Source organism: Agelaius phoeniceus, chromosome 23 (genome assembly GCF_051311805.1).
Source record: "Agelaius phoeniceus isolate bAgePho1 chromosome 23, bAgePho1.hap1, whole genome shotgun sequence".
NCBI classification, from domain to species: domain Eukaryota; kingdom Metazoa; phylum Chordata; class Aves; order Passeriformes; family Icteridae; genus Agelaius; species Agelaius phoeniceus.
This window is the reverse complement of record NC_135287.1, coordinates 1,060,046-1,082,746: the sequence shown is the minus strand read 5'-3', so window position 1 is coordinate 1,082,746 and position 22,701 is coordinate 1,060,046. Positions and strand designations below refer to the sequence as shown.

General features: G+C 45.5%; 1 protein-coding gene across 5 annotated transcripts in view; it reads right to left on the bottom strand.

Annotated features, from left to right (window-relative positions):
* ARHGAP32 (Rho GTPase activating protein 32) overlaps positions 1–22,701 on the bottom strand; it is a 238,310-nt gene that overhangs the window by 114,280 nt on the left and 101,329 nt on the right. For 3 of the 5 annotated variants that reach the window (XM_077190054.1, XM_077190059.1, XM_077190052.1), the window contains exons 3-5: positions 17,797–17,888; positions 16,690–16,731; positions 16,133–16,217 (exon numbers count right to left, since the gene is read on the bottom strand). In XM_077190054.1, coding sequence (XP_077046169.1) covers positions 16,133–16,217; positions 16,690–16,731; positions 17,797–17,888 — 219 coding nt within the window. Of the gene's footprint in view, positions 1–16,132; positions 16,218–16,689; positions 16,732–17,796; positions 17,889–21,423; positions 21,442–22,701 lie in introns of those variants that run through there. The other 2 variants (XM_077190055.1, XM_077190053.1) reach the window with 2 other exon arrangements.

The following is a 22,701-nucleotide window of genomic DNA, read 5'->3' as shown; positions in this document are numbered from 1 at the left end:
ATCCATTATATTCTGTGGGAGGCCAGTGACAGTTTTACTCCTAGTCTACTTTTCCATTTGCTGGGAACAAGCACATTATTCCTCTGAGGTAGTGAAAATTGATACAGCCCTGTCATTCCAAGCTATTAGTCTCTTACTCACTTCTTCTGTTTTCTCCCCAACTAAATCAGTATTAACTTTTTTTCCATGCTGACAAGAATCAAAGTCACTGGAAAAAATGCCTTTTATACCTGAGATACCAGCAGGAGTGCCAAAGGAGGAGAAAAAACAACACAGAACCCCCAGCAACAGTAATTCTGATGGAGGGAAGAGTGCTGTGGCAATGAGCAGCTTAATTGGCTTAAGGGAGTCATTGATCCTATCTCACTGTCACATTTCCTAAGCACCTTTTCTACCCAGAGTGCAGATACATTTATGCTGGGATTTCTCAGCCTCCTGTCATCCAAGGAGAGGAGAGGTGTTGGTGTGAGCTGAGCTGAGCTGTGCTGTGCTGTGCTGAGTAAGATCTGGGATTTTTCACATACAGAGAAGCAGGACCAAGACCTGAACTCCTGGAGCAAAGGCAGGAAACACAACCTAGCAAAGCACACAAGGGAAAACCAAACAGGGATGGACAGCCTTGGAGCAGGAGCCTGGCTGTGCCACGTGTGGAGGTGCAGGATGTGAATACAGCTGAATTCCCATCAGAGGTGCACTCCTGGCTCTCCTGGGAGCACAGCTCCACCAGACCCCTTCCACAAGCAGGACTCGGTGCTGGGCGAGGAAGGAAGGCTGGAGGAAGCAACACCAACATTCCTGACACTCCAAAAGAGGACACTCTCCCCTCCCAGCACCAAACACCTCCAGTCTGGTGCAGGAGGGGTTTGTCTCAGTGTGGAGGCAGGACTGCATCTCACAAGCCATGAAAGCACAGCAGTAACAACTGGATAGAAACACCTGACAACCTCTGGACATGCTCTGCACCCCAGAAACTCACTTATGACACATACAGAAACTGTACAAAGCCAGCCCATGGTCACAGAAATCTCCTCCTTGGACTGTGTCACTGTTTCTCCTGCCCTCTTCTACACCCCAGCCCACTCCCACTCCCAAGAAACTCCAAGTAAGCATCAAGATAAAAGTTTTGAAAATTGGAAGTTCACAATGCTAAAATTTTATCACAACAATCTCCACCAAATCATAAAATCATCAAACCCCAGAGTGGTTTGGACTGGAAGGGAACTTAAATCCCATCTCATTCCACATCTTCCACTACCCCAGGTTGCTCTGAGCCCCATCCAACCATTTGAACACTTCCAGGGATGTGCAGTCCAGAACCTCTCTGGGAAATTACAGCAAATGTATTTTTTCAAATGATGAAGTAAGGTCTGTAAGAACAAATAATGCTGGCTCAACTTGCACAGCTTTATCTTGGCAGGGTGTGCAGGGTCTCCAAAAGCCTTGTCCATCAAAAATTACCATCCCTGCCAGCCTGCAGTGACTGACACCAAGAGCTGGCACATTCCAGCCACAGCTGTCTGGGCAGGACCTGGCAGCACCAGGCCAGGGCAAAAGGCAGGGAGGGGGATATCAGTGCTGCCACAGCCACATCTGGGAATTCCTTCCCCACAACAAACATTATCTATCATCTGGCTCAACACCAACTTCTCTTGCTGACAAGAGAAGCAGCAAGTGAAGGACAATAATCTCCCCTTACCTATCAGCAGGAAGTGATAAAAGCTGAGGGGAATCTTATTCCATTTCCTCCCATGACCCCACAAGTGGGAAAGATCAACAACCACTCATGTGGACAAACCAGGCTGTGTGAAACCCAGCACTGCTGGCACTGAGGCTGTGCCCACATCCCCTGACATGAAGTCGAGGTCAGGCTGTGACCAAACTGGATGTACTTTGAGAGAACACAGCCACAGCAAGAGCACTTCCCAATAAAGTCCTTTAGCTTCTCACTCTGCCAGACCTGAGCTGGGGAAAGGTGCAAGCAGGATTTTGTGTGCCCATGCATGAGAAATACTTCAAATCCTCACATCTCCAATCTGCCCCCACCCTGCTTTTTCAGCAAAGAACCAGAAAGCCCTTGTCCCACAGCTGGGACAAATCTGACCCATGTTTTCTAACCCGCTTCCATTTCTCTACAACTTGAGCAAGTGTTAAACATGGAACAGACTCCATGGAAACACCTCCTTCAGCAAAAGGGGGAAAGAGGGGCTGGAAAATGAGCAGCAGAGGTATATGGTCAAACTGATTTTCTAAAACAAAAGCTTTTCTAGGAGTAGAAGCCAAAACTTCCCCCCTTAGCTGAATGTTGCATAAAAACTTCAGCCAGACTAAAAGAATCTGGCATTAACAGGAAACTCACAGCTCTGGGCTTTTCTGCACCTCCCCATCTCTTCAGGTGCACAAACACATCCTCCACACACATGGTCCTGTCTCCTGCTGCTCACAAATCACATCCTCACAGCTCCAGCACATCTGCCATGTCACACCTCACCAGCAACAAGGATAAGCTGTGCCCTGCACAACTTCTCCAACTGCTCTTCCTTGGAAGAAAGGGGTGTCCCAGGGAACCTGCAGGCTTTGGGCAATATTCAACTCACACAAGCATTCAGAATTCAAAACGTAGCTGACAAGTAATGCAGGTGTAGTGGGTTTAAGAACTAAGTATTTTCTACATATTGAATAAAAAAAAAGACCACACACTGCAGGAGTTTACCTGCTCTGCACAGTAAATTGAAGAGAAACATTTATACAAAGTGCAGAAAAGGTGTAAGTCAGTTAAAACAAGGAACCATAGCCTCCCTCACACACACACACGTGATGTTTTAATATAAGATTTTACATTGATCAGAAAATCCCAGAGTTGTTTGGGTTGGAAGGACCTTAAAGCCCACCTCATTCCACCTTTCACTAGCCTAGGATGCCCCACCTAACCTGTAATCAATCCTAAAGCTACAGACACAGGCAAATGAGGGTGGGAAGGAACTGAGTGTGTTTGTGATGAAAACATGCAGTGACATTTACAGGAGTGAACTGATTTAAAGAAACTGCCCTGGAGCCATGAGGGAAGTTCTGCAGAGTCCAGCGAGGTGACCCTTCACACCCACAGCCACCGCTGTGTGCTCAGCAGGGATGGGTGAGGGACAAGAGGGTGAAGAGGAAGGACAGAGAAAAGACCTGTTTCTGCCACATCCTGGCAAACTCCCAGGATTCTGATGGAGGAAATGGGATTAATGTCTTTATCATCAGTATTAACAGTCTTCCTACCAAACAGAGATGCCCAAACCTTGCTAGAGGTCTAAGCAGGCACCAATACAAGCCCTAAAATGAGTGCTTGGGTTTAGTTTCATCTCAACCCAATTAAGGAGGAAAATCTCTAAGAAGATACTGAAACTTAGATGTTTCATCTGAGGCTCCATGAGACTCAGAATTCCATAATGGTTTATATATAAGGCTCCAGCCTCCCTAATTCTGGCAAAAGGCACTTCCCAGCAAACACAAAGCTGCTCTAACTCAGGCATCAGGAATAAAACCATTGACACCATGGTTACTGATTTTTGGTTCTGAAAAGAAATGAGTTTGGGAAAGAGACTGAAATGATCATATCGAAATCTTAGGTCTCAAGCAATTATGGGAGAAACTCAAGCTTAAAACAAACAAGTTTCTTCACTCTGCTTGAGAAAGCCTTGAAGATCCTTGTACACTGAAGGGATGCACAGAAAAATCCCTAGGGAAAAGTGAGACTTATTTTGAAATTTTTAATTCCCACAATTTTTTATCTCATTCTATAACTTGGTGATATTATTTCTTAGAGACAATATGGTGGAAAACCAGGATTCTATTGTCTGTGGTTGGTCATGATGATCTGGGAGGTTTTTCCAACCTCAGTGACTCTGTGTCCAGGGACACCAAACTCATGACACTGCACTGAAAAGCAATTATGCTCTGAAATATTAATTGTAACCTTCTTACTACCAAAAAGTGAAGGCAGTGGGGATTTTAGAGCTCTTCTGGTCAGTCACAAGATGCCAAAGTTGGATTCCTGCTAAATTCTGCCAAGAAGTCAAGCTCTTAGTTCACTAAATAAGCCCTAGTAAGGACTCACAGCCAGTCAGGGGGGCACAACTCACAATCCCATCCCCTGGAGTAAGGAGAGAAAGGCCAGGAAAATCAGACTCTCCTGAAGCCTGGAGCACTGTGCTGTAGTAAACCCCATAGATTTAGGAAAAGCACTATGGAGGATATGAACAACAGGAATGCTGAAACAGCAAAAGAAAATTCCTGTTTTTCCTGTCCTCCACCCTTAACCTATCTCTGTAACCCTATAAGGCAATGTCATGTTAACCCCTTACCCATTGGTCAAGCTTGGATCCTTTCCAACCCTATAAAAGAAGCATACTGTACCCCATTAGGGGAGAAAGAAGAAGAGCAGAGACCCTTCACGGACCTCCCCAAATAAATCCATCTCCGTGGAACAGCCTGCGCCTTCTCCTTCTCCTCTCTCTCCGTCTGCTGCAGCCTCAAGCCCAGGGCACCACTACCAAGCAAGCAGAGCTGAAATCCTAAGAACTTGCAATCACTATAGAGCTGATAATCACCATAGAGCTGATAATCATCATGCTTGCTAGATGGTAGCCCCACAGTGTTGGCATGAGTGAGCTAGCTTCGGGCACCCAGTCCCTACCCAGGGACTGAGCTCCTGAGCCCTATTGCTCTGCTTTATGATAAGGCCAAATAAGAGGCTTTATTACTGTGCCATCCAACCTCCCACGCTCCCTGACACCCCACACCGTGAGCACTTCAGCAGCACTGGGTGTTTTCAAGGGCTTACATGTAAATGCTCACAGGCAGCCCAGCTGGACTGAATTTGAAGCTGTATTTTCCAGAGCACAAGCACACACAGGAATTACCCTGTTACTTGCCTCTCACAGGTTATTTATGTGCTGTGCAAGAGCACTGTATCCAGTATGGATCCAAAACCCCAGGGAAGGAAGAAAAATGCTTTCACAGATAAAAAATGCAGCTTCTGTATGTATTGACTCAGTGAAGGGCAGTGAGAACAGCACAACAAAATGCCTGAAATTCAGGGTACTAAAGAAATTATCTTGGAAACCTTTAATGAATAGGATGAGCTTTAATTTTGTGAAGTAGTTCATAAACACTGTCTTGGTTTTTTGATCCATCTATCAAAATTGGTTGTGCCCAGAGGATGGACTTGAAGAGTTACAAGGTTAACTGCATAAAGGGTCTGTAACAGACAGATCTGCAACTCTGTTTTCATTTTCAATTTAAAAAATTCTGCCAAAATGCCAGAGGCAGGAGTTACAATAGTAGAGATATGAAAAGAATATTTTAACCTTTACATTTCCCAGATGACAATTAGGGAAGGTGGGTTGTGAATAACTCAGGTTACACCGGAAATGCTTCATGTCCTGGGAACTACCCAAAAGCTTCTCAGTGGAATTGGAACTGGGCTTCTGGTTTTTAACCATTTCATTCACTCTCCAAAGGGGTCAGTGTAAGCCTCCCCTGTGCAATGCACTGCTTGGAAGCTCCTGTTCTCCACAGAGAGGCCTCACCCTGCAGCCCTGCCCTCCTCCCAGTTTCTGCACATTTCAAGGGAGAGGGGTCTGTGGGATTCAATTCTTGCAGTATTTAAGCACACAAGCATGAGGACAAAAGTAATGGCACAACCCAAGCTGGGACAGCCCCCTGAAGTCACCTGGGCTGGCACTGCTGTCACACTGAGCGTGACTCATTAACCCAACCATGCTCATTAACCCAAGTTAAATGGCTAAGCCCTTAAATCACCAGGCAAGGGAATTAGTGGTCACAACAAATCTGGACCTGACAGAGGACAGCTCTGCTTCACACACCAGGACAGACACAGAAGTTGGACCTGATGAACCATGGGGGTCCTTTTCAGCTCAGATTTTCTGGGGTTCTGTGGAAAAACAACCCTTCCAGAACAAGTTCCCAAGCTGCTCCATACTGTGGACAAATGACACATTTAAACCTTTATTTTGCTTTCTAATATTGGTATTTCAGTTAAGATTTGTACTAATAGCATATAGTAGTTTTGAAGAGAAAATAATGAAATAATGACTTAGCAACAGTTCTGTGCAAAATAAGCATTCCTCTATAGCAAACACTGATACAATAACTTGTCTAAATGGGCACATGAAGGATGTAAAATGCTCCAGCCCTTCTTACACCTCAAACCACTTTCAGCCATGGGGCCAAGCACATTTAAATGTGAACAAACTGCTGTGGAACACTGGAGCACACACACAGAGCCTGCAAACCCCACAGCACAGGGCCTGTGTGGAAGGTGCTGCCATCCAGATCATTATTAATTCTGCAGGCAATTCAACTCAGGGTTACTGCTGCAGACACAGTTTGCTTTACAGGGGCTGTTTCATCCTTACTCTGATCGTCACAACTTACAAGACACGGACACTCACTAACAGAAAACACATCATCCACACCTTAATTGCTTTTCTAACAGGAAAATAAACCATTCCTCCATATGGTGCACCACAAAGAATTCTAAGAGCTCATGGATATTTTGTTGTTTAAAAATCCAAGTCTTCCCTCTCCCCTGGGTTATCTGAAAATCATAAATGATAAATTTGGAACATTATTTTCCAGACTGAGTGAATTGATTAATGGCCCAAGTTCTGCATCTTTGTGACATTGGATAGGCCTGAGCAGTTCAAGTCAGCTGGGAGAGGAAGGCAGGGCTCCAGACCAAACCCTCCCTGTGCCTTGGTCAGCATTGACCTGCAGCTCTGCAGAACCCTCTGCTGTCTTTGAACTGCGCTTAGAGGAACAGAGCTGGAAATTGAGGGATACAGGGAGGCTTAAAAGAGTTCAAAGGGATGAGGAACCAGGGGAAATAAAGCCCAGAACAGCTGTCCAGGGTGTATTCAAAGTGCCCATCAGAGCTCAGTGTTCCTGCTAAAACCCATCAATAATTCAAAGTGCGCCAGCCTAAGAACTCACTCCTCCACAAAGAGCTTCCAAACCTAACCCAGCTTTTATTTAATCTGAAAGCAAATGGCAAAGCACAACACTAAATCAAACCTTGAGCCAGGGGACTCTGAACCACTCTGATGCTTCTCAAGACTCACACCTTTTATTTAGTCTCAAAAACCCTGAGCTCCCCTCACCTCAGCAAGGCAGCAGCCCTGTCCTGATATGACATTCCCCCTCCTTTCATGCAAATCCTTTCTGCCCCAAGGCTCCAGCTCCCAGTAGGTTCCCTGCCCATTCCAGCACTGCTATACCTACAATTATTGCAGGACTTAGCAGATAAAGAATTATTCAATAATTTAGCAACATTGCAGTTGGTTGCTAAATTCAGAAGTGGTTGGTTGGAATTCAGAAGTGAATTCCTGGGCTCAAGCTGTAAAAATAACAGAAGATGTTTTGATTTCTGAACTACTTCAAGCTGGTAAATGGGAACCTGGTAAAAAATCAGTTCGTTTAAAGACTGAATGTTTTGACATGTTGTATTTGCAATAAATAAGATTCACACTTAAACACCACACAGAGGAATTACATCTCCACTGCAAGGTAAATCAGAAAAGTTTTGGTTGGGATCTAAACATAAACTGTCAGGACCAGGCAATGCCACTTCCCCAAAAAGTGCATTTTTCTAGTCAGTTTGTTTTATAACCACATTTATAAGTTTCATCAGTTTTCCAATAGAACAGAATGGATTTTAAGGCCTGTTCAAGGATTCTGAACATCTATAACGTGTATGGCACTATGTATTTTTATTTCCAACTCATATAATACCAGATCTGTGGAACCATCTTCCCCTTAAATTATTATCTACATAATTCTGAGTGTGATGTTGCCAAAAGCTCTCTCTGCAGTCAGAGTTGTCAATTCTGACTGCAATTCCCAAACCATGCCCTGAGCCTCCAAAACACATCTGATGGAGCTTGGAAGCATCTCTGTGCAGCCTAAACAAGCTTTTGATAAAAGTTCCTTCTGGGAAATGAATTATTTGAAAGGAAGAAATTCAGGATGGTGGTAGGGAATGTCTTGCACTTTAAAAATATGTCCCAGAGTAAGTTTTTATTAATATTTCTTTTACTCATCTGCTCGGTTGGAAGTAAGAATTAGTGAGTAGAATCAAAGTTTGTTCACTTAGTTTTAAGAGATAAAAGAAGTTAAACTTCAGGGGAAGAGGTCTGGAAGAGGCAGTGAGATAATCTCATGCTTCTCCATGTAAGTATTTGCTTTTCAAAGCCCACAGCCACACATCCACGTGTAATGGGAGCATTCCCCTTCCCTTTGATGCTGCTTTGCCAGCAGCCTGAGTTTGCAGGTTCTGCTGAGAAAATGGCCAGAAATGACAAGCCAGTAATTGATACCTTTGGAATTCTGAGTCAAGACCAAAGAGCTCTCTGCTCTGGAAGCTCAGGAGAGCTGATGGTCAGTGCCTTGCCTGCAGGACAGGGAAGCAGGAGCCTCCACCTTCTGCTCCCACCCCACAGCAAGGGATAAAATCACGAACCCATCAAAGCCCACAGACTTCTCCAAATGCCTTCCAGACATCCAACAGCCTGGGTAGGGGGAGTATGTGCCTGCTCCTCCTCTGAAAAAGAGAAATCTGCCTGAATCCAGCTCCTTGGGAATGTTTATGTTCACAGGAAATCTTCTGCCCAAATCTCTCTTTTGCAGATAAAACAAACAAAAGTGTGGCCTCAGCTCAGCAGATCTAGAAACACCCTCTGTGACCCCTGTGCAGCTGCACATCCAGCGCTCTGGCACAGGACAGCAAACACTTCCACATGGAGCATCCAAACACCAGGAGCCCAAATTCTTCCCCCTCCCCACAGGACAGCTGGGGACAGGCCAGGCCAGTGACAGGACAGTCCTGAGCACTCCAACAGCTCCTCCCTGATTTCACCCTGAGAGAACAACCCTGAGCTCATCACAACATAGTGCAACACTGTAGTCCTGAGTGAAGCAGTGCTGATGTTCCAAGACTGGAAATTACCTGGAAACCAGATCGTGGAAGCACCATGAGGAAATGGCCACAAGGTTCAGGACACAGAGCACACCTGGAGACAGAGGTGGAGCGTGTGTGGTGTGCTCAAATCTTACACAGAAAGATGTCAAAGCCAAGAGAGCCAACAAATGTTGCAGGATCAGGTTATATTCTAGACACAGAATTACAGAATCCTAGAATAGTCTGGCTTGAGAGGGACATCCAACCCAAAAACTCATCCAGTCCCACACCTGCCCTGGCAGGGACACCTTCCCCTGTCCCAGGCTGCTCCAAGCCCCAGTGTCCAGCCTGGCCTTGGGCACTGCCAGGGATTCAGGGGCAGCCCCAGCTCCTCTGGGCACCCTGTGCCAGGGCCTGCCCACCCTCACAGGGAGAAATTTCTCCCCACATCCCATCTATCCCTCCCTGTGTCAGGTATCGCAGCCGTGCTCCTGCAGCAGGGAATGAATGAACACGTTCCCAGGGCAGGGCAGGGCACCCACCCCAGGGAGGGCTGAGCTAATGAATGAACATCTAACACCCCCAGTCTGACTTGCTGCCCCCAAGCTGCCAGTTCTGTCATCAGCCCCCCAAACTCTGGCCCCTGAGCAGGGTCTGAACAAGCTGCCCTTTCTGCAGGCAGCTCCAGGTTAAACACAGCACAGGAATGTTCCCACAGAAGTTTGGTTTCACAGCTCATACATCCTCTGACCTGACAAAGCTCCACGAGAGGGGAAACACAGAACCCTGCTCCTGCAAATCTCGGGGATCATATCTACAAGGCAGTTATTAAATCACTCCAGCCTGGCATGTTGGCAGATCCCTGAGCCCAGCATTACTCTGCATTTTAACACCATTCCTGGTGGAGGATGGCTGGCTGCAGACAGGATTTCATCTCCCTTCAAGCACTACCAAAACAGGCATTATTTTTCTGGAGCCCACAGAATCTTTTCAAGTTTATAACATATTTTAATAATGTATATAATACAGCTTTCTGGTTTTTCCAGGTCGTTAAACTGCAGGAAAGAAAAATTTTCCAACACAACTGTGTTCCAGTTACTAATTAAACCAATTTTAACACCTTTCTGCAACATGTTGGTAAAGATGATTTATGGGGCTGGCAAACAGCAGGAGGTCAATGTCAAAATAACAGCTGGGCTTATTACAGCCACTTGAAGATTTACTCATGCCATCAAATAGCCACAATGAACAAAAAACCCTACAATTCCACAGACAAGCTTGCTGTATTTCCAGTGGTAAATGTTGGAGAAGGGAAAATAAGCTGGATTTCTGCAGGAGGTCTGTTTTCTGTCCCAAATGGGTCTGTTCTCCTGTGGAGCTATGGATCATTCCCTAAAAACGCATAAAAACATCCAAAAGAAAAAAGAGATGGTAAAAAAGCTCCAAAAATACCTGTTGCACTGAACCACGAGGTAAAAATCTCATTTGCTTGTAATACTTCTTTGTGGGGTCTAGCTCATCCTTCCATGGGTACAGCTTCATGAGCATCTTTTTAAAATCAAGCACATAGATGGAATCAGACACAGCTGATCAAGATAAATAAATCCAGGGAAATAGAGAGTCCCTGTCAGAGGCCATTCCATGAGCTGAGCAATGCCATCCCAAAAGATGAAGTACTGATTCAGAACAGTCAAAGGGAGCAAAGGGTGTAAAACACCTGCAGAAAGAATTAGCAGTAAATCCACACGGGAACACCAGCCTCGATCTCCTTCCTGCCCTGTGACAGCTGAGGTAATCCTTCCATGACAGAACCCACACTGGATTTCACCAGGGGAAGAAAACCAGGGAACCTGGAATTTCACAGGTGTGATCTTGTTCCAGGGAGGAATTTTTCTGAGGAGCCTGTGGCAAGCTGGAAGCAAGACCAGGAAACAGCAGAATCCAAAAACTGAGGTGAACTTACTCGAATATTTTCATAACTCCTTTGGCAGCAGAAACCTTGGCCCAGAGACTCCAAATTTTTGAAATTCGCTGATCTTGGCAGGAGGCTGTGCCAATTTTCAGGGAGTTGTGGCTGGAATTATTAAGTTAATAGAGGCATTTTCCACCTACACTCTGAACAGTTGTTTTTATATACCCACGTCCTTAAAACAGCCCTTGCAACATCCCCAGCACCACTTTGGGAGGCAATAGGAACAAAATCACATGGAGAAGACAGGGAATGGGAGGGGAAGTCCTCAGTTTAAAGAAGGGGAACATACCAGAATCCAGCCAGGTAATTCTGGGAGGAGATTAACAGCATCCAAAGATGAAGGACTGAAAAGGGGCCTCTCTTCACACACAATCTGGGTCTACATCTCACTCAAATATTCATAAAGACAAAGCAGAATAGAGCAAAATTGTGTTTCAAAGCCCCAACACACACCAAAATTCAGGCCAATTTTTATGCTTCTTACTGAGAACTTGCATCTTTTACAGGGACTGAGATGGGAACTGCTGGTTTATGTTTTGCCTTTAAAAATCAATTCTTTTTCCTTCTTAAACACTTCACACAATGAGTGGGATAAATGATTTTGCAGCCTGGAGCTACTCATGCTGCTCCTGACTGCCACACACCGACAGCATGGTATCCACAGAAGAACCGGGGGCAAACAAACCCTCCTGCCCTGCAGGCACTGAGCAGGCTTGGGGTCAAATCCCTGATGGAGAGATCCAAGCTAGGCTGTCCCACCTCTGGCAGACACAGAGCAGGGAGCATCCCCATCCCTGCTGCTCCCAGCTCATCCACAAGGCTCCTTTTAGCTGTGGCACTTGAAACTATCCCAGTTAACCCCAGCCAAGGGCATCTGGCCAGGCTTTACCAGTTTTGCTTCCTCTGCAATCCAGCCTAGGAAAAAATTTACAGTGACTCCTTCACAAGCACATTCCCCCCATGCTGCCCTTCCCTGGAATATCATTATATAAAAGAAAAAAAGGCAAACCAAGAGCAGATGACCCCAAAAAGGATCTTCTCAGCAGGCTTTGCTGACAACAGGCACAGAAGGACTGAGCTGCTCTTTGCACTGTTTCTTACCCCTGAGGCACAGCAGGAACATCCACTTCCAGGGGCAAAGCCCAGCTGCTGCTGGAGGCAGCCCATCAGCTGGGCAGAGGCATTCCCACAGGACACAGCTCCTGACAGGAACTCCTGGCAGCTGAAGCTGCGCAGGCGGAAGTGATTGTGCCTCAAATACTTCCTTTACCACTGATAACACAATTCCTGACATGGCCCTGCCAAGGCTGCACTGATAAGGAGAGGATCTGCAACCCAGTCCTGCTCCCACAGGGATTTATTTTTAGATGTCAGATGCAGCAAAGCAAACAGAGACTGTGCTGTTGGAAGGGATAATTCTGTGTCAAATGCAAGATGCTGAAGTGATATGAATGTTACAGCACTTGCCTTGAGCAAACGGCTTTTGAGGGAGCAAAGAATATTATCAGGGAAGCGTGGAGCTGATCAGCTCTCCATATTCCATTACCAAAACCTTCTCAGCTGAAGATAATGTCTTAATTCTTTCAAGTGAGGAACAGAGTATTAATTCCTGGTAGGAAGTAGATATTTAAGGAATTCCTAATCTTTCTCCTGTTTGTATTAATGGCATTTAGCACTAAGTAAAGTAAAGCCATATTTGATAGAATCACAGAATATCCTGGGTTGGGAGAGACCCCAGGGACCATCTAGTCCAACCCCTGGCCCTGCACAGACACCCCAACAATCCCACACTGTGCATGCCTGGGAGCATTGTCCAAATGCTCCTGGAGACTTGGCAGACTTTCTTTAGAATATATTTATTGAATTACATTAATGTCTTCTTAAATTATAAAAGAAATTTAACTCTGTCTCAGTCTAGAGCCAGTTCTTAATGCAAGCAGAAAGATATGGGACTCCATATCCATTTTTCTATCTCACATTTTTAAATCTGGGGAATTTGAAGTTGCCTCAATAGGTCCCATAGAGTTTTGATGAGTTCTTTTCAGTTATTTACACATAAATCTGCTGGAAACCAAACAGATATAATACAAAGCTTGTTTGTTTTTCTAGATGCAAAGTGGTGATGTTGAACAGTGGGCATTTTCATCATTTCACAGGTGTAATTACAGACTCTTCTGCACAATGCAATTTAACCACTTGGAAATGACCTTTTATTTGTACAAAGATTTTTATGTAGACTTACCATCAATGTATCCAATGAGTGAGAATCAGGTTCAAAAAGTTAAAGGGGAGATACCTTGTATAATATGTAAATTGAGAAGGAGCTAAATTAGGCAAAAGATAAATTGAGAAGAAACATTGTATCTCCCTGGGAGACGGTCCATAAAACAGCTGAACCACAGTTCTGAATATTTATCCCATGTCAGAATAAAACACATCTATGAGGCAGAACCTGGCTTTTCATTAGAAATTAAAAATTGATGATGCAGCCCTTAAAATAAATACAGTAATGAACATAAGGTATTTCAGCAAAATGCCAGTGAATTTTGGGCACTGATGCAATCTGTGAGGCTTAACCTGTTGGTACAGCTTTGACATCACTGCCTTTGCCTGGCAACCAGCAATTTCCTGGGATGCCACACGTGCCTGGCTGGCCAGCCACAGGTATGGGTAAGATATTGCTGTTGGAAGCAGTGTGGAAGGACATTTCTGAAGAGAAAAAGCCCCCCAAAATGCATCCAGCCTCACTAGCACGGTGCAAGGATTAGAAGAGAACAAATCCTTTTTCATACCTCTCAGCAATTTAATTTAAAACTATCTCATCAGGTGAAATGTCAGGCTATTAATACCTCCTGCACCATGAGACCATATTATAAGTGACATAAACGTTACAAAACAACCTGAAATTTGGCCAGGCTGTTAATAGACAGCATTACACAATTCCTGACACGGACAGATAATGCTGTATTTTCTACTATGCAAATTTCTAACAGTGAATAGATTTTGAAAGCAGTTTACACCCACCAGCCCTCAGATGCAACTCAGTAATTCTCTATTAGGTGCCAAGCTGTCACTTCCCATCACTCCAGCCCACTGCTATTCTCTGCCCTACCTTGGGAGCACAAAGGAGCCTCCAACTTGATTAAAATGCATGAGCCCCATGTGAACCTATTTTTAAATCTCCCAACTAATACTGCTGTTGTATTAACAGCTTTCATTTATTTTACCATTAATACTGGTACTCTAAGGAAGTGCTGCAATGCTTCATCTTTTCGCATTTCAGCAGCAAAGCTCTTGTTCTCAAAGAGATTTTTCACCATATAAAAAAGTCCTGACACTGTGGGGATTTATCAGAAACCTTGCTTAGGCAAAGGAAGCAATTACAGGCACAGAGGGCCTGAGTCACCTTATTTAGACACAAATTTTGCTTTAGGTACACAAATAGCTAAACAGGTAGGGTTTTTCAGAGGCAGATGTGGTGGAAACAGAACTGAGCCCTCAACACACACAGAGTCTCAATTTCATGACAGTTCTTCTCATGCTGTCACCAGCCCCTGTTTTCTTCCTGGTTTCACAGCACAGATACAGAAAACAGCTCAGGGCTGAGATAACCAATAACAGCTCAATAACCAATACCATTTTTATTTCCTGCACTACATCCTTCCACAATCTCTGTTTTTCAGGCCGAGATTACAGCCTCTGGTCTGGTTGTGCCAGGAAACCACTGAGCAAGAGCAGGGGAAGCTGCAGGTGTAGCAGTGACATCACAAAAAGCAGTACTAAACCACTCCTGCTTGTGGGAGCTTCCCAGCAGAATGAGCTTCAGGAAAACCTGGAAAGGATGTATCACCTGGTCTTACTTCTGCCTCTCACAAACATCAAGATGAGCCCCACAGGTCTGACCAGCCAACCTGAAAACATCCCAGGAAATGCTTCAACCCACAAAAGAATTAATTATTGGTCATCAAAACAATGTGCCATGCACAGCTTGTGCTCCCTCCCCAGTTGCACATTGTACTGAACACCCCTGGATGATGGGAGGGAGAACTCAGAGGACCACAGGATGCAAAAACCACACCTGTGCAGACACACACCTGCTCCAACATAAAACTTCTCTCCACAATTACTGAAAAATTGGCAAATTACCAGAAGACAGAAAGCAGGGACACAGATAAGCCATGGTGTTCCTATACACAGAAAATGAAAATAAACAGTTTTCAGCAGAGTGAGTTCTGCTCCTGCTCGCCTGTTTCCTGGGGCCCCCATGGGAACTGAGCTCTTTGCCCTCTATTTTGTGCCCAGTACTTTGTGTGCCTGGGTCTGCAGAGCCCACACCCCAGAACCAACCCTCCCAGAGACACCAAGTGTGAGCAACAGCAGATCCCAGCCCTGAACAGGACCCAAGCTCATTCCCAGCCAGAATTTTACTGAGACAGAGGAAAAAAACCCAGCTGCATAATTCTGCTTGCAAAAGTGTCAAGTACAGCAGCATGGAAGGCTGTAAATAATTCACTCAGTATTACAGGAAATGTTTTACAAATGAAAAGGTTGTAACCTCCTTTTGGCTACAAGGCTGGCAGATGCTGGAGGCATTCCTGCTCCTCTAAGTGCAGAACAAAATGTGTCCTGTTTGTGAGAAACTCCTGGGTCTCAGCCCTGCCTGAAAAATGCTTCTGCCTGTATTCCTGAGGGAGGGATCACAGAGGAGCAAAGTCTGCACACTTCCAGAAATGCAGCTCAGGCTGACGAGCACTTTCTGGTATTTTGATGACACAGCTGCTGCAATGCACAATGCAGAGCTAAGGGAAGGGGTAAATTTGATTTATTTATATTTACATAAATACATTCACACAATTTTTTAATCACACACACACTCAAACCAAAAATAAACATGCAGTGATTACAGATGACTCAAGACTGAATGTTTGATACAGTTTTAAAACAGTGACATCAGCCAAATCCAGTGGAAATATAAAACCATCTCCAAGCTCAAAGGAGAACTCCACATGACTGAGTGCAGATTCTGCCCCAGCACATAGAAGCAATTCCAAATAGTCTCTACAGCTTTAAATTCTTACCACTAAACATTTAGCAACAAACTAAATGAGCCTCAATGGGAGTTCCCTCTATGCCTCCCCGCCGGGTCAGCTAGCAGGAAGCACAAGGTGTTTTATGTGTAAGAGAAATCCAAGACTCACCTGTATGTTGCCAAAGTCCACGTTTTCATAGTGGAAATGTGCACACTCAGCCATCTTCGGGAAGTGCCCCTTTGTAAAGGATAACCTGGAGCACACCAAGAGCACACCATGAGATGGATGCAGACCACTCAACACAGATAAGCAACAGCTACTGATAAAAAACAACAACTTTCTCATCCTAAAGCAAAGGGAACACAGGGATTTGTTGATATGATGCACCAAAACAGTGGGGAAGGGAACCAAGTGAGAAAGGAATGCTGAAATGCCAAGTGGCTTTTCCACTGCATCCCTACAGAGCTGTGTGACATTCCAGCAGCACCACATCCCAGTGCATCCCTACAGAGCTGTGTGACATTCCAGCAGCACCACATCCCACTGCATCCCTAGAGAACTGTGTGACATTCCAGCACCACATCCCAGTGCAGCCCTACAGAGCTGGGTGTGACATTCCAGCAGCACCACACCCCTCAGGATGGACAGGAGCAGGGACAAGCAGCTGCAGCTCACAAATGCACATCCACAGCCTTACACGAGACACAAGGAAAGCAGAACTTTACCTGTGAAAGGCATCACAGCCCATCAGTCCCGGGGGGATGTATCTGAGGGTGCAGAACAAACTCTATTTATCCTTTGCCTTTTGCAAAATTCAAAAATCAGGCATAATTATTCCCAAGTGTTTCCAGCAACACTGGTGGCTGCCGGGGAGCTCCTCTGGCTCTGCAACATGCTTCTGCTTCTGCTGAAGCTATTATAGACTCCTATAGATATTCCTGGTGGTGAGCCAATGAGATTGTCATTATCTAGCTCCCTCTTCCCACGGGAATACAAGTGGGAAGTGAGATGCAGCATCTGGCTGCTCAGCACTGGAACAAAGAACCATTTCCCTCTCAGCAGAGCACTAGAGGGGTAAGCTGAAGGCTCAGATGCATCGGTCTCGGGGAGTTCTGCTCCTCAAGTCAGCAATTTTAGCAAAAGTAATATTGATTATTTCTGATCCCTGTTGCTGCACACATAATGACTCGGTTTACAGTCTCTGGGAGTGAGGCAGAGACAGAAATACAGCATGAGCCCACAGGAAAAAAAAAACCAAACTGGGAGATCAGGGAAGAAAAAATATCCCTTAGAAGGGAAAACTGTGTAAAATCCATTCAAATGAAGTTACAGAGGGCAGAATGCAAAAAGAAAAGAGAAAAAAATATCAGATAAAAAATACATATAGGCCACCCACTCGTCCTGGTTTAGCTTTCCAGAGCATAAGGAGACAGGGAAAATTATCTCACTTACACATTGCCTGTGCTTCTTTTGAGATTTTTTAATAATTGTTCTATTATAATATGTTCTATTGTGGGTTTTTTTTAATTAATCACTTTCAGGAAGAATTGGTAAAGAAAATTAAAAGCACTGCAACAGTGAAGTTCAAACCCTACCTAGCTTTGTTTCTATAGCCAGAAAGAGGAGAGTGAGCCAGCAAAACCTCTTATTCCCAGTTTTAGGCTCCATTAGCTCAAATTGCCTTAGCTCCACATGGATTTCAGTTGCTCTGCTGAAGATACACCATCAGAAATGTTGCTGAATGTCCTGCACTGCAGCCCAGCAGCCAGAACTCAGCACAGCAAAACTGGAAGCCCGGGAAAGACGAGAAAATCATAGAAGTCTGCTCTTACTTTTTCACATTCTTCACCTTCATGCTGGCTGTGCTGCCGCAGGAGCGGAGCGGCAGCTCCCCCGGGATGTCCGGAATGTCGGCACCTCGCGCCTGCAGGGAAGAGACAGGACAAAGAGGGAGGTTAAACTTGGCTGCAGGCTCTGGGCTCTGCCTGCTGACAGCAGCCCCTCTGTTCTGCACAGGGCCACAAACCTCACACGTGCTTAAGATGAATTCTGCCTTTTGACCAGGGAAAACTGACCCTTGGGATGGGGACCAGGGAGGTGACAATCTCTTCCTGCCCCAAGCCTTGCTAACTCTTGGGTAACTGTGAAATCCAGTACTTAATTCGTTGCTACTTCTGCTTTCTAAAGCAGAGATTTTCAGAGGTGGGAGTGAAATAGAAATTCCAAAACTCCGTACTTGGACTCCTCAGTGAGTACCTGATTTTCCAGACATCTGTGTGTTTAAACTCAGGCAGAGGCACTGCAAAAAGCTGGATTGCTCACACAGTGGAAAACAAGTTAATGACAGAGCTGCTTATATGTGGGATGTGAACTTCTAAAATAGATGTTTGAAGCTATTGGTTTAAGTGCTTGAGGATATTAAAATTCCTTAATTACTAAAATTCATTTACTTCAGTGAGGCCAGAACTCCAAACTCCCTCCTCTCTGTTCTGTCATATTTTCCCATCCCCTCCTTCCTCCAGCTGCCTTTGCCTAAGCCATGAGCTCCGCTGGGGTTGAATTCTCCATCATAAGAGACACAAACACTTGACTCCATGAATTTCTCCCACTGTGATCCAGAGGAATGACAGGTTCAGTGAGGCTTTTATGGAGAGAGCAGTGATCAAACAGCAAGACCAGCACAACTTCACAGAGAAGGAGGAGAAACAACTGATGCTGGCCAGAGATTGCCCATCAGTGATGTGGGTGACACCACCTGAGTGAGTTTTTTCTGCTTTATACAATGCACTAAAAACATGAACAATGTCCCAAAGAGGGAATGCTGAACCAAGAGGAAGAAAGGCACTTCAGTGTTATTTGTTTTACAGGCCTGGAACCAAAAAGTATTCCATGAAATCCTTTTCCTAATGACAGGAGCAAAGATGATTGCCCTGATGTTACATCAGCCCCAATGGTTCCAAGTTGGTCCAGCAGAAGATCTCTGAACAGAGTTGGATCTGTCCCAAAGCTGCGACTGATAACAGAACACAGTTGCATTCTGCAGTGTGAAATATGGAGAAATATGGGAATATGGTCTCCACCCCCAAAACTTAATAGTTGGACCAGCAAAACCCAAGCTAGCAGCCCATGTGTGGGATGAACTACAGGACAATTTTGTCACCCCTCCCTGAAGCTCCCATTTGACCCTGGCACAGGTTACCTGTACCTGAGCTCCACCACATCACTGAGAGCTGTGGTGAGTCAGTCAGTGCCATTCTCCTGCTTGTTTTCACCAACCAGACCAGTGCCAGAGAGAGAGAGAGAGAGATTCATCCCACTGAAGACCAGACAGGCATAAGGGCGAGGCTACAACCACATTATCCATGTGAGGCTCCTGCTACAGTCACCAGGGACACTCCGGTACTTGAGGTTCATTCCCCTGCTTTAGACAACAGGAGGAGAGTCCTGGAATGGTTCAGGGTGGAAGGAACCTTACAGATCATCCAGTCCCACCCCTCCCCTGGGCAGGGACACTTTCCACTATCCCAGCCTGCTCCAAGCCCCATCCAACCTGGCCTTGGACACTTCCAGGGATCCAAGGAGAAGCACAGATTCTATGGGCACCCTGTACCAGGGCCTCACCACCCTCACAGGGAAGAATTTCTTCCTAACAGCCCATCTAACTACTCTCTGTCAGTGTGAATCCATTCCCCCTGTCCTGTCGCTCCAGGTCCTCGCCCACAGTCTCTCTCCATCTTCCTTCTCAGCCTCTTCAGGCTCTGCAAGGCCACAATGAGGTCACCCTGAAGTTTCTCTTCTCCAGGCTGAACAATCCCAATTCTCTCAGTCTCTCCTCACTGCAGAGCTGCTCCATCCCTCTGATCATCCTGGTGCCTCCTTTGGACAAAGCCGAACACGCTGCAGGAACACCCACTCCCCTGGACACAGGGCTCCAGGCTGAGCCTGGCTCTGAGGAGATGAACCCCAAGAGCTGCAGTAACCTACCTGCAGCTGCACCCATCCAGCTCCTGGTGCTTCCAGTGCTGCCCTTGGAAGATCCACTCTGACCGAGCTCCACCCTTTGAGCACCACTGAATAAGTCTGAACCCAGGTCTCTCTCCCCCAGCTGCACTGTCCACAGCCCTGACCACAGCCAGTGCTCTGACCCCAGTGTCCCACAGCTCTGCACAACAGGCACAGCCACTCACCAGAGGAAAACAGGAACAATATTTATACACTCAAATAAACCTACCCTGGGCTGACTGACTTACTGAGCACACAATCACTTCAGGATGTAATAGGACACTTGAGAGTCTCATTGTCGATTTTAGCATTAAGAGGATCACCAATTTAATAAACCTTACAGGTCCTTTACATAAGAAAATAACTAATTACAAGAATAAATGTGCCATTCCAATAAGCTGCTTTTAGGGCAAGCTGGATGCGCTTGCTTAATTTCCTAAGGAACAGAATTTCTGTAGGAAGAGAAGTAATTTTTCTTCTCCATCACCAGTAGGAGCTGGTGGGATATAAAAATGGATAAACAATCTGACAGAAAATGTGGGCTTCAAGCCAGTTTTCAGCAGTGGGCAGAGACCTCCCTGGATCTGACTCAAAGCAGCGTAGGCAAAACTCACACCTCCAGGAGCCCAAAATGCCAGCACCTCTCTTGGAAAAGTTGCATTATCCTCTCCTTCCCAGTGGAGTTAAGTCCAAATTGAGCTGGATTTCTGCACCTCCCATTTTCTGCATCCAGTTAACTGGACCACAATGAGATGCAAGGCAGTAATTAACTCCAGGGGCTTTTCCAATTAGAGCTGAGCTCCATGGACTGCTGCAGAACAACGATCTCTCCAAGGCTCACAGTTGAGGCAAAAGCACAGAAAGGTAAGGGCATAGAACTTTTGCAAGCTCAGATCTTTATTAAGAGGTACCAATATGAGAAAAAACCTTGGTGAAGAGACAGATACCAAAAAAGAAACTTATTGTAATTTTAGAAACTGCATTACTCCTAAATAACCACAGCTCCTTTCCATTCAAACCAAAGATACACAGCTACATAAAATGGATTTTATACACTGTTTTGCACCTGTTTGGATGCAAAACTTGGCATGTAGCATGCAGGTCACTCTCCCCTCAAAACACATGCAAAACCCTCCAAATGAAATTTGTCATCTTTTGTGCTTTGTGTCACAGTAATTTAATTTTAAAAATAATTTTGAAACAGTTGGATTATTTACATCTGAAAATTAGCTACCTGGCATCATCAGTGGCTTCTCACTTCCCTATTTTCTATGCGTCGCTGTGCTGTGGAAACCTGGTAATTGCAGAGCAAATCTGTTTATGCAAATTGTTTAGTCCTATTTTCACAGCTGAATGTCACTGCTGCATCAATCTGCTCCGGTCCAAAACTTGGTAAACAAATTAGAGCTCAAGGCAGAACTCAGAGAATTGATTTATCAGGAATCTCAGTCGCTTACCTTTGCAGGGAAGGCTTAGGAGCGACACCACTTCACCGGCTTGCCCTAAACCAAGAAATTCTCCTTCCAAAAGCTTGACTTGTATCAGTAGTAGTTGAGACAATATTGCAGTAAGTCAGTATTTTGTCACAGATACCTGCAGGGATTGCCAGGCAGGGAGATCTCACGAAACCCTTCCTCTAGGGAGGAGGAAGAACGCCTGTCTGCCTGTCCAACCCTCCCGTGGATCACAGCATCACAGGATTGGTAAGGGTGGGAAAGGCCTTCAAGATCAAGAGCATCCCTCACTGCTACCCCTGTGCTCAGCACCAAACCGTGTCCTAAGGCTCCACACCCACACATTTTCTGAACACCTCCAGGGACAGTGACCCAGCCCTGGGCAGCTGTCTCAGGGCTGGACAGCCCTTTCCAGAAAGAAATTTTCCCTGATATCCAATCTAAACCTCCCCTAGAGCAACTTGAGGCCGTTCCCTCTTCTCCTGTCCCTGTTCCCTGGGAGCACAGCCCAAGCCCCCCAGCTGTCCCCTCCTGGCAGGAGTTCTGCAGAGCCACAAGGGCCCCCCTGAGCCTCCTTTGCTCCAGGCTGAGCCCCTGCCCAGCTCCCTCAGCTGCTCCTGGGGTCCAGCCCCTTCCCCAGGTCTGCTCCCTTCCCTGGACATGTTCAAGTGTTGCTCCTAATCTCCCTGGGAATCTGAGAGAGGAATCTGAGAGCTCTCGCAAATCAGGCTGTTTAGCTTTAAGCATTTGAGATTTCTAGTCTTTTTATTTATAGACATGATTTAGAAAACTTCAGCTTTGTGCTCTCTAGCACACAAAACCTTAGTCATAAATCATTTATATCTAACGATTCCACAGCATAATATGAAAGGATTTTCTCCTAAAGAGTCTCCTTGCATTTATCAGAAAACATGTCAACCTGTTTCCCTCACGTGCAGAGACGTAACACAATCTGAAATATGTGTAAAACTCAATACAACAGTCCAGTGAACACAATGTGATGAAGTTTCCACCTTGGTATCCTCAACAGGGGAGAATATTGAACCAGTGCAGATCCCACAGCCCTCCTCCTGCTGCTTCTGACTTACTCTGGGATGCACAAGAAACCCTGGAATCCCACAAGTAATCCCATAGTTGGTTTTCCACAGGACTACAGAAAGACCTCTGAGGAGGGACCACAGATACACCTTGGCAGGTGACTGAATCCAGGTGAGATTTCTGAAGGCAGGAATTTAATCCAAGGTTATCACAAAGCAAGATTAACTATTAGACAGGCACTAA